Below are 12,131 nucleotides of genomic sequence, written 5' to 3'. Positions count from 1 at the left end.
TCTCTTACAACGGGTGCTTGCTTTAAGCAACCATCAACCTGAGTAGTAAACAGGCTAGTCCCAGTAACTCTTAAACCCCACATTCCAACCCCACTCATCTTTCAAGAGGCACTTCTAGTATCCAGAGGTGATTACTTTGATACAAATGCTCCAGTTGAGAAATCCTCTCCATTTTATGTCTTTGAATCAAAAGCCATGTTGAACCTGTTCACGGGATACATAGTTCATTCCAGGCTGCAGCAGCATGAAACACTGTCATTTATATAAGTAATTTGGATGTGAACATAGGTGGTATAGTTTGTATGTTTGCAGATGACACCAAAATTGGAGGTGTAGTGGACAGGGAAGGAGGTTACCTCAGAGTATAATGGGATCTTAATCAGATGGGCCAAAGGGCTGAGGATTCGCAGATGGAGTTTAATTACAATAAATGTGAGGTGCTGCATTTTGGAAAGACAAATCACAGCAGGACTTATACACAATGGGGAAGGTCTGGAGACTGTTGCTGAACAAAGAAACCATGGAATGCAGGTTCATGGCTCCTTGAAAGTAGAGTCTCAGGTAAATAGGATAGCGAAGGCAGCATTTGGTATGGTTTTCTTTATTGGTCAGAGCATTGAGTTGGGAGGTCATATTAAGGCGGCATAGGACACTGGTTAGGCCATTTTTGGACTATTGTGTGCAGTTCTGGTCTCCCTCTTATCAGAAGGATGTTGTGAAACTTGAAAGGGTCCAGAAAAGATTTACAAGGATGTTGCCAGGGTTGGAGGATTTGAGCTATAATGAGAGGCTGAGTAGGCGAGGGCTTTTTTCCCTGGAGCATTGAAGACTGAGGGGTGACCTTATAGAGGTTTGTAAAATCATGAGGGGCATGGATAGGGTAAATAGACAAGGTTTTTTCCCTTCTAGGGTGAGGGAGTCCTGAACTAGAGGACATGTGTTTAGGGCGAGAGGAGAAAAATTTAAAAAGGGACCTAAGGGGAAACTTTTTCATGCAAAAGGTGATAAGTGTATGGAATGAGCTGCCAGAGGAAATGGTGGAGGCTGATACAATTGCAACATTTAAAAGGCATTTTGATGGGTATATGAATAGGAAGGGTTTAAAAAGATATGGGCCAAGTGCTGGCAAATGGGACTAGATAAGGTTAGGATATCTGGTAGGCATGGACGAGTTGGACTGAAGGGCCTGATTCTGTCCTGTACCTCTCTATGACGCTAATCAGTTATACTCTGAAGAGTGAAGAGACTTTGAAAATTGAAGGATGCTTGGAGAAAGTGGAGTAAACATAAAATCTTTATTAGTTCTCTGCAAACAGGAACAAAATGCATCATTACTGCAGTCAATGACAAATTTTACACCCTCTAAAACAAGGCCCCATGTATGTTCCATAAGAACAGGCTCCAACTAATTCAACATAAAACAGGTCATCCCTTGCCCTGTAAAAGGTGCTAGTGAGAAAATAGGAGGCGCTTTGTATTGGAGCAACACAGACCATCTCATTCATTGCGATTGCCCAAACATTAAGAATTCATATTGTCTAAGAATGAAGGAGTTAAACACCAATGGCTACAAATTGACTTCTTGGTCTGTTAGTCACAGGACGACACCTCCACATCTTTAATTGTGGATCATCCCAAAATCAAGTATGCACAGACTCCTTCACATTGTTATTTAAAAGAAGTTTACATTGATTCCTCTACATTAGTTTTTAAATGCAAGAACTTCAAGAGGTCATTTAATCAGTCCTTAGTTTTCAATGAACTTTTCAGATCTGTTCTTTTCAAATTCCAAGTTGATGTACAATTTTAAGTAGAATCTTGCTTGTTCACCTTTGGGAGACTAAAGCAGCAACTCAGCACAAATCAATGATGCCGTCAGCCCATTGGAACAGTTGAGGTGACCATTGCTAGAGGTAATTTCAATCTTGCAAAAAACTCAAGCCACCATGATTTCACAGGTTGTCAATAGAATGAGATAACAAGTAAAGAGCTGCTAAAGTCACCAGGTCTCACCAGTGAGAAGATTCATCAGTAAACACCATAATTGAATGGTCAACAGAGGGACTGACAGCTCAACACTCTGCTTCATCCTTTTCAGGTAATGGCAGTCCACTGCTCTGCATTTCCTACAAAAAACCAGAGTACAGTAAACGTTACACTCAAGATTAATAATTACAAAGAGGGCAACTAGGGTTAAGGAATAACTGCAGACTTGATAGAATCATCCACTGATCCAAGCACAAATGTATATTAGACTTTAAAAATCTAAAATCTTACAGGGATCAATTCACACCCAACCTTCCCAGAGAACCAAAATCTCAGCAAAACCAGTTGGTGCCAAGTCATTTAGCTCTTACGGCAAACAAATAGGACACTATTTAGTAAAAGGAAGATTGAACATAGAACAGTACAGGGCTTTTGGTCCTCGATGTTGTGCCAACCTTTTATCCTACATTTTACTATCATCCATATCCCTAACCGAGAGTTGCTTAAAATGTTCCTAATGTATCTGACTTTACTGCCACTATTGGCAGTGAGTTCCACACAGTCAGCACCCTGTGTAAAGAGCCTACATCTCCCCTAACCCTTCCTCCTAAAGAGCAGCTTTGGAGATTGTTGAACTAGTTTAGATGCCAGTAGAGACACAAGTGTGGATAACAAATGTCGGGCTTTTTTCTGCTTTACTCTCGGAGATGAGGCATACTGGTTTTGAACATTCATTTCAATTAAATAAATGGAATGGAGTCCATAATAGAGGGAATATTGCAGCTACATAGATGGAACTCTTAACCATAAAGAAATTGATTTAAAACAAAATTCATGGATGTGGGCATCACAGATTATACTGCCATTTATTGCCTCTTAAGTGCCCTCTGGGCAATTAGGTATGGGCAATCACATTGCCATGTGTCTGGAGTCACATGTAACAAGACTAGGTAAGAATGGCAGATTTCTTTAGGGAAAGAATATTATTGAATGGATCAGTTTTTATGACAATCAACAGTAGTTATATGGTCACTATTGAATAGCTAGATTATTATAAAATTCAAATTTCACCATCTAGGATTCAATACCATGTCCACAGAACATTCGCCTCAGGTTCTGGGTTACCAGTCCAGTGACATTACCACTTATTCTACTGGGAAAATTGACTGAGTCATCTGGAAAGAAATGGAAGCAGTGACTGAGTGCCATTAAATGCACAGGGTTGTATCAATGGTATTCAGGAAAAGTGGGTTTGATGACTGTATACGGTCCATGGCTGATAGAACAGACTATTTCTCCCAGGTGCTGCTGCAACTCTACTCACTGATGCTTGGTGGTTCAGTTCCAGATCACTGTAATGTAGAAATGGCTGCAACCCACTCCTGTATTTCATACCTGCACAATCCAAGCATAGATGAGATATAGTAAAAGGGGAAGGTCACAATTCATTCCACTCAGATTAGCATACACCTACCACAAAAAAAACTGGATTAATGAAATCAATATAGAAACAGGATACCCTAAATCACTGACATGTTGTCTGATCAAGAGATTGACCCTGAATTTCCTTGAGAGCACACAGAAGTTGTGCAGATGGGACGATAGGGGAGTAAGTGAGAAAACAGTGAATGAGCGTAAGAGAAAGGCCACAAAAGAGGAAAGGGAGAATGCAAAAGTATGATAAATCTGTCAACATTTGATTGACAAAGCACTTAGTTTTAATGTCAACCTGCCCTTCATACACTCTCTAACCTGTTGTGAGTTCCAAGTACTTTGATCTTTGGGATCTTTATCTGTATTGTTTACCCATAAACACTTACTCATTTCCTGCTCCAACGATAAAATTCCTGTTGGTTCCTTTGTGATTCTCAACAAGGCAGAGAGCAAAAACCAGTGACTTTGCCTCAAAGCAATGAGCCCTCACCTTCCAGATCCTAGCATAGTCCAGTACAGAAAACCTACCATTACTGGGAGAAGGGAAGGGAGAGAAAAAAAAAGTCCCAAGTTACAAAAGCAGAGGAGCTGGAGGCTAGAAATCCAGTAGTTTTTCCAACTTCAGTTTACATTTTTTTTAAAAAAATGGACTATTGTTAATAGGATCAACTCCAACTAGGTTTTACAAAAAAAGCAGCAAGGCACGAGTTGGCCTCTCAGGCGCTGTGGGTTTGCAACTTACCAATTGCCATCTTCAGTTTCCTGCACCACCGCCTGATAATGAGACTGGCTTTTTTTTTAAATCTATTCATTTACCATTTTAGACAGGGGCCTTTGCAGCTTCCCTGCTAGAACCAACATCAGGATTGTCAGGATGTAGATTGCTGAGTGTAATTCAAAATTCCAGCATAGCTATGTCCCTTTTCTTATTCATTCATGGGATGAGCGCATCACTGACCAACCCAGCATTGATTGTCCATCACTAATTGCCCAGAGAATAGACACATTGCCATGGGTCTCGAGTCATATACAGGCCTGACCAGGTAAGGATCCCAAAAAGGAAACAATTGGGGAAAAAAATACAATATTGGAAACTAAAACTGTTTGTACTGGAGCTCCATGTTGGAGGATACAAGCAGAATTAGACCAGAGTATCTCATTCACCAGTTTTACTGATTTTTCCTTCAGTATCACAATTCCCTGAAGTTCTCTTTTTAGGTCACTGACTTTTATTGTTTTTTTCCTGGAGATGTCAAAACTGCAGTGCTTCATCCTTCGGACTGTACAAATCCCACTGCCTCCCTCAGCTGCTACCCGGGAAGCATTCACTCCACCTCAGCCTACAGAAACATTGGACCATCGCCCCACTCCCGGATGATACATCAGCTGGAGGGGAGCCACCGATTCCAACAGGTGAGGTGGGGCATAAGCAAGTCTGGAGGAGTGGGTTCAGTACTGCATTCCAGCCAATTTAGTCACATTTCTGAACCGGCTGTGCCCTTACTACAAATGGTTCTGAGGCCTGCATGGTATTGTTCATCAGATCCCACAATCGTTGGGATCACCAAGCAGTCTGGACAGGTAAAACCAGTAATCAGAAGTTTAAACTTCACACCAGGAAATGTGTATATGCATACGTCAGGACTTTATCAGATCCAGAGGCAGACCATTGACAATTTTAATTGGAGGCCCCTTCCCTTAAATCAGACAATTTGGATCTATACATTAAACTTTCTGATTCTCTAAGCATTTTGATGCTGCAAAGAAAATAGAAACCCTGGCTCTTTGGTTAATAGGATCAATGGTAAAATAAATAGAAATTAGATGCTTACTCTTTCCTGGACAGCAACAGGAGATCATTAAATAGATGAAGATATACAGGTCTGGTTGGACTTCCAGTTGTGTGTCCGGACTCAAACCCAGAAATCTCATCCAGTTCACCTTCTTTGACCAGGAAGCGTGTTTGAGAGATAAGAGGAAAAGACTGCAAGAGCAGAAAGGAGATTTACTCATTACCACCAATGGTATGCAAATCAGAATAAAATCCGAAAAACTAAATTGCTCAATTCTCAAAATTCTCCAGCCCCTAATTTCATCATGGTCAGGACTGTTCAGACTAAGTTCCAGAAAGATATTTATTTGTCACTATTAGTGACATCTGGTAATTTCAATATTGAAAACAATTCTTGATTAATCTATATTCTTGACAGGTAACCCTGTAAAATGTGCTCAACACCTTTGCGAACATTTGACAGCCTTTATACTGACAAAGAGAAACCAAATTAAAATCAAGTCACCCATTTCCCACAGCTGGGAATTGTGTAACACCCACTGTAAAAGATCTGGATGATAAGATGTAGAATTTGAAGTGTGGTTTGGCAAGTTTTCATTAGCTGAATTTAAATTTCCTGTATTCATCATTGTCTTGCCCCAGTGGTTGAGAATGGGGGCGCTTTTCCACTCAAATGTATACTGAATCTGCAATAAAAGTACACAAGGGAGGAAACCAAAGACAGGTTATGGTAAATGAGAATGACCTGGATGTTCATTTGTTTTCACACATATGCAGTCAGTTAGCTCAGTTGGTTGGACTGCTGGTTTGCGATTCAAAGTGACGCCAACAGCATGGGTTTGATTCCCACGTCAGCTGAGGTTACCATGAAAGTCCTACCTGCTTATCCTTGCCCCTCAGTTAAACCAACACCAGTCATCTCTCCAATGAGAGCATCCCCTAGCCACCATAGACTATAGTGAGTCTACCTTCACTACATCTAACCTGTGTTTTGGATTAAATACTCTTCCTTCCCCCCTCCCCCCCCCACCACCTCAAGGTTTTAAAAAGAGTCACCCTTTCCTTGCTGTGAAGAGTCGAAGTATTTTGTAAATAAATACACACCCTAAGGAAGCCCATGTCTACAAGGCTGGTTGACAGAGCTTTGCAGAAAAAACAATAAGGAAAACTGAGCAAATCCCTCATTGCAGTGACACACTGCACTCTATCAATACATACCTTGGTCCTGGAAAATTCCATTTGCTTCTCCAGGGAGACGAGCTCCTCAATCTGTCTCATCCTCTTTACATTTTCATTACATTCATGGATGATCTGCAGGAGGAACAGCAAAAGAGTGTTATGTCCCACCAATCCTCAACCCCAGCCACACCATCAACTCACAGGTTGGAGCCACCTCCTTAAGACATGGGAACAGAAGGAGGCCATTCAGCCCATTGAGTCTGCTCCATCATTCAATGAGATCATGGCTGATCTGATCATCCTCAACTTCACTTTCCTGTTCTTCCTCTTAATCTTACCAAGCCCCTCACCAAATAAATACTAATCTCTCAGTCCCAGCCTCAACTGCCCAATGGAAAACAAAATTCCACATGTTCACTGCCCTCGAACAGGAAATTCCTCATGTCATCATAAATGGATCACAGCTTAATGGAGATGATAACCTCTGATACTAGACTGTCCCACTACAAGAAATATGCTTTCCATATCTTCCACTGTCAATTCTCATAAGAATCTTGTAAGTAATTTCTCATTCTTCTAAACTCTGAGGAGTATAGGCCCAAACTATACTCACTGGAATTTAGACAAATGATGGGTTAGTTTATTGAAACTCAAAGATACAAGAGCCACGTTGCTCTCCTGTCAGAACCTGAAAAACAGGTCTTAGCCCCCCTCCAATAAACATCGCAACATCTAGAAATATAACAACATGAAAGATTCAATCTAGTTTGCTCTATATTCCAACACTGCCTTCTGGTCTTATGCAACATCGGATGCTTTCCATATCTGCCAACAAGATCACGTCAAATTTTATCACTTTTTAAAATTGGTTCATGGGGTACTGGCATCACTGGTGGCATTTATTGCTCTTACTTAATAGCCCAGAGAGCATTTAAGAGTCAACCACATTGGGTGTGAAGAAATAGGTCAGCAGATTGTGGGGCAGTGGGGTGGCGTGGTGGCTCAATCATTAGCACTGCTGCCTCAGTGTCAGGGACCCGGGTTCAGTTCCACCCTTGGGAACTGTGTGTGGAGTTTGCACATACTCCTTGTGTCTGAGGAGTTTTCCTCTCACTGTCTGAAGATGTGCAGGCTAGGTGAATTAGCCATGGGAAACGCAGGGTTACAGGGATTGAGTGGGAAGGTCAATGTAGTCTTGTTGGGCCAAGTGGCCTGCTTTCACACTGTAGGGATCCTGTGGTTTATTCCAAGATTTCCTTCCCTGAAATGACATTAATAAACCAATTGGGTGTTTAAGTCAATTGCCTGTAGTCACCATTAAGTTTTCCGTTTCCAGATTTTTAATTACCTCAAATTTCAAGTATGCTGAGATTCAAACTCATGTCCCCAGAACATCCTCCAGAAATTCTGCATTACTACTCCAGTGACATTACAACTAAGTCATTGCCTCACCTGAAACAGCCAGCTGTAAATGGTTTCAGGAAGTGGGATGCTACAGTGATGAATAACTGGGTTTTTCATTGCCTGTAGCAAGTGCTGGGGGATTTCAGGATAGCATGCCCAAAAATCTTGGTGCAAAGCTTTGCCACACGACATGGACATTTCTTCAAGCCAGTCCCTTGGGCAGAACCTACAAAAAGCTGATCGAAGAATACTGATACACAGTTCACAACTGTTAATGTGGGGAAGTAGTATTATATGATATGGAGGGATACAGAGGTGGGAGGTCCATACCTTAAACTATTGGCAATCACGGCCAGTGACAGTATGATTAGTAATCCCATGATTATGTACTCCAAGTACATTATCATCTTCACTAAGGCACATGCCTACCCAGTTAATAGTGAGACTATGTACATAATCTCCTCTTCAAATAAATAACTCAATATTTTACTAATCTGTATGATTGGTTTATGATGATTAGAATAGCATAACAAACAGCGCACGTACATTCCTCCCCCAAGTCCCTATATGTAATGAGGGAGCGGCAAATCAGACAGACAGGCATAGTCCTTGGGTGACAGGGATCTCCGCACAAAAAGCAAGTGAGCCTCACCTCCCCGATTGCTTCCACAGCTTTCCGAACAGAATCTGCCACCGGACTCTCTGGTGGATTTAGCATCAGGATATTCTGAAGGAGCCCCGAAAAGAAATAATACATCAACAGATGACTGAGCAGCCAACACAACAAGGCTCTGTACAGTGGCCAAAGAGAGAAAGCAAGAGAAAAAGACTCAACTTCATTAAGGAAAATGAGAAATTTCCCCACATCTGATCATAATGGCAAAGTCTTCCAGAAACTATAATTTAAAACATTGGAGCAAAGACACAGAATGCAGTTCAAGTCCAAAACTTTTGAGATGGGGGAGGGGGTGTTTGATGACTTATGATTTTGAAATGTTTTCTGGAAGCATCCATTAAAATAAATTCCACTCCAACCTCAAAACATTACCAAGAGAAGAGAGCAAATAAATCCTAATCTTGCAATACAAATCAAGTTTCTTCTCCTCCCCCCTCCCCCTCCCCATCCCAACACTTTATTTTAAATCCACCACCATAATTTTGCGTCACGGAAGAGAAGGAGACACCCAGTTAGTTACCAAAGCAGGAAGCCTCCTCTCTTCCTGGATGGCTGTAACTGGAGCGAGTGTCAAAACCAGGTGGGTGCAAGTTATCAGCCCAACAGGTCACCTGCCCTCACTGTAGCCAAAGTGTTCAGGGGAGGAACAGGAAAGGACAGAGAGATAACCCTGTGAAGAAATGGATCAAAATTCACATGGCAATACTGAAGGCTGTTACCTCAAGCATGATCTTCAGCCGAGTGATGCGTTGGAATGGTAGGATTAGGAAGGATTTTAGCAGCTGCTGCTGGCAGATTGGATGTGCCTCCAGTTTCTTTAGGACCTGCACAAATTCTTCACTGAGCCTGGGAGACAACAGAGCAAAGACACAAGGCAAGGATTACACTCTATCTCCTTCGGCTCACTCTGTATCAGAATACAGCAGGGTCCCAATCTATAATGTTGCCTCTTGCTACTGGACCCGTTAGCCTTCCCAGGGTGGCTTATTCACTTGCCAATTCCTTACATCGCATTGTTAAACTGAAACCTCCTCCATTCAGTGCAAAGTCCATGTGATCTTGCGACAGATGGAACAGAACTGTCTTTTGGACAGTCAGTCACACAGCACTAAAATATGAAGGTGTTAGATGAGGGAATGCAAAAAGGATTTACAAGAGCAATTCTTGGGATGTGTGTTCATTATGTAGGTAGATCGAATAGATGGATCTTGTTTCCTTACAGGAGAGAAATTTGAGAGGTGAATAGATCTGGGTATTAATGCATCAAAAGGTGTGAGGTCAGAGTCTGTGTGTATTCCAATCTTGAGTCAGACTGGTTTGACTTCATCTCCTGATGCTTCCTACCTGTTTATTTTGGTTCTAATTCCAAAGCGAGAATTTATAAAATGTCACATGGATTGATTGCCTGAGATTGTGCGCTTTTTGAACAAAATAGAATGTATTGGCAAATACAATTGCAAATATTTTATAAATTCCTGTTTTGGAGATAGAACCAGTCTCAGTTGCATTACACTATGATCTTTTGCTATAAATTCTGCATCTTATGATCTTGCCCCACTGGTTACTTGATGGAGCAGCACTCTGAAAGCTAGAACTTCCAAATAAACCTGTTGACCTATAACCTGGAATTGCGTGATTTTTAACTTTGTCTACCCCAGTCCAACTCTGGCTTCACCACATCATGGTTGTCTGTGTGTATTTAAGGCATGTATGGATCATACAGCAGTGACTCGGTTGTGGAGAATAATGAACACACAGGTTCTTTAGCTTACAACATTTAAGAGGCATTTGGATGGGTATATGAATAGGAAGGGTTTGGAGGGATATTGGGCCAGGTGCTGGCAGTTGGGACATCTGGTCGGCATGGACGGGTTGGACCGAAGGGTCTGTTTCCGTGCTGTACATCTGACTCCTACAGTGCTCATTGGGATCGGTTCTCAGTTACTGCATTAGCATAAACCAACCTAAAAGTCAGGAGAACATCACACTCACACAAGCTGCTGAATCATCTTCTCCTGGTACATCTGATTGGTGACATATGGGATATAGACTCTGCGAAAATCAGCACAGTGCCACAGAACAATGTCACTGATGTCAGTGAGCAAGAGATTCTCGCCCAGACGTTCCTCCAGGTCCAACAGAAACCTGTGTAATAAGAAAACACCTAATCAGCAGCAGGTGTGTGCAGATCTACATGCAGAGGAGCACACTACAGGCATTCACAGTATGAATAAGGGAACCTACACATTCCTCAGCAATGGTTCATGAAGACCTTGCTCATGACCAAAATAAATTGGGTCAGGCCAGTCAAGCTCCATCTCACTTCTCCAAACAGAATTAATTCTTGTTTTCGCCCAGGACCAGGTTTTAGGACCTAACATAGGTGACCATTCACACTGGAACCTAAAGATATGACCACCAGCAAACCCATTCAAAATATCAGGGGTATCAAAACAAAACCTGGCATGTACTCCCCTTCACACGGGCTTCTCGTGGACAGGATAGAGACCACTGCAGTGAATTATGGAAGCCTCACCACTGTCCAGCTATTTCTGTACAGCATAGGGGCTAGACTGGGGAGCCAATGGTCTGCATGGTACATTACACTCTAATAATGCCTTTAGACAGAGCAATCTGCTTTTACACAAGTTAAGCAGGTCTTATTTTGCCAGGATGCCTTTGCACTCATTGAGAAATCATTTGCAGAATTCATGTCTGGGAGAAGAATAATGGATTTAGTAACTGCTTTCTCTGCGTGCCTACCTTTCACTTGTGTCCTTCACTTCCTGCAAGTTGGAGAACAGTGTGTGCCTCTCTGTGAGCGTTAGCATGTCCAACATCTCTGGACACTTACTGAAATGACTGACAGCTATCGTCAAACTCCGCAAGTAAGATGCCTCCGATGTAATAACTTCGAACATTGCCTGAAGGGAGGAAATAACTACACTGCATTTAGTCAAGTTTTGTCAGCCTAAGCTCCCACTTACATTTCAAGCTACTCATGTTGCAAAGACAATCTATATTTTCTTGGATTTAGTTTGACCTAGGGAGAGTTTGGACTGTTAGCTGAGTGAAGGCAGATTTAACTGTTAAAGTTTATTGTCACCTCCATTCAAAACAAAGTACTCATGATCGGAAAACTGCTTCTCTGTTTCGGTTGTTTAAGCCTCTGATTAATAATTGACTTCAAACAGTTGATTGTTAACTAAAGAATATCTAGGATGCCACATCTCTCATCAATCAGGCTGAAACTACAAAACCATTACTGTGGTAACATACGTTCCATAAATCCTTACCTGGCCAAAATCCAGGTATTCAGTTCAACTCGTAGATCACCCTGACCTTTATTTGCCCCAGCTCAAACACTCTAGATTTAAAATGTTCCACCTTTAATCATGCATCAATTTTACAACTGCTCCCAGTTCTAGATTACTATCCTATATTCCCAATTCCTTAGTCTCCGCCGCATCTGCTTCCAGGAGGACCAGTTCCAATACCAAACAACCCAGATGGTCTCCTTCTTCAAAGACCGCAATTTCCCCCCAGACGTGATCAACAATGCCCTCCACCGCATCTCCTCCACTTCCCGCTCCTCCGCCCTTGAGCCCCACCCCTCCAATCGCCACCAGGACAGAACCCCACTGGTCCTCACCTACCACC

General features: G+C 42.0%; 1 protein-coding gene across 10 annotated transcripts in view; it reads right to left on the bottom strand.

The window, feature by feature from the left end:
• Positions 1–1,282: 1,282 nt before the first annotated feature.
• si:ch73-15b2.5 (rho guanine nucleotide exchange factor 19) overlaps positions 1,283–12,131 on the bottom strand; it is a 23,355-nt gene continuing 12,506 nt past the window's right edge. For 6 of the 10 annotated variants that reach the window (XM_043675737.1, XM_043675739.1, XM_043675736.1 and 3 more), the window contains 8 exons: positions 11,235–11,395; positions 10,464–10,616; positions 9,191–9,317; positions 8,448–8,522; positions 6,431–6,523; positions 5,253–5,404; positions 3,807–3,953; positions 1,283–2,126 (listed from right to left, as the gene is read on the bottom strand). In XM_043675737.1, the coding sequence (XP_043531672.1) occupies positions 2,000–2,126; positions 3,807–3,953; positions 5,253–5,404; positions 6,431–6,523; positions 8,448–8,522; positions 9,191–9,317; positions 10,464–10,616; positions 11,235–11,395 (1,035 nt within the window). In that variant the 3' untranslated portion in view covers positions 1,283–1,999. The other 4 variants (XM_043675742.1, XM_043675744.1, XM_043675743.1 and 1 more) reach the window with 4 other exon arrangements.

Source organism: Chiloscyllium plagiosum, chromosome 34 (assembly GCF_004010195.1).
Source record: "Chiloscyllium plagiosum isolate BGI_BamShark_2017 chromosome 34, ASM401019v2, whole genome shotgun sequence".
Classification (NCBI taxonomy): domain Eukaryota; kingdom Metazoa; phylum Chordata; class Chondrichthyes; order Orectolobiformes; family Hemiscylliidae; genus Chiloscyllium; species Chiloscyllium plagiosum.
Note: the sequence above shows the minus strand (reverse complement) of the source record. Positions and strands in the feature narration are given on the sequence as shown.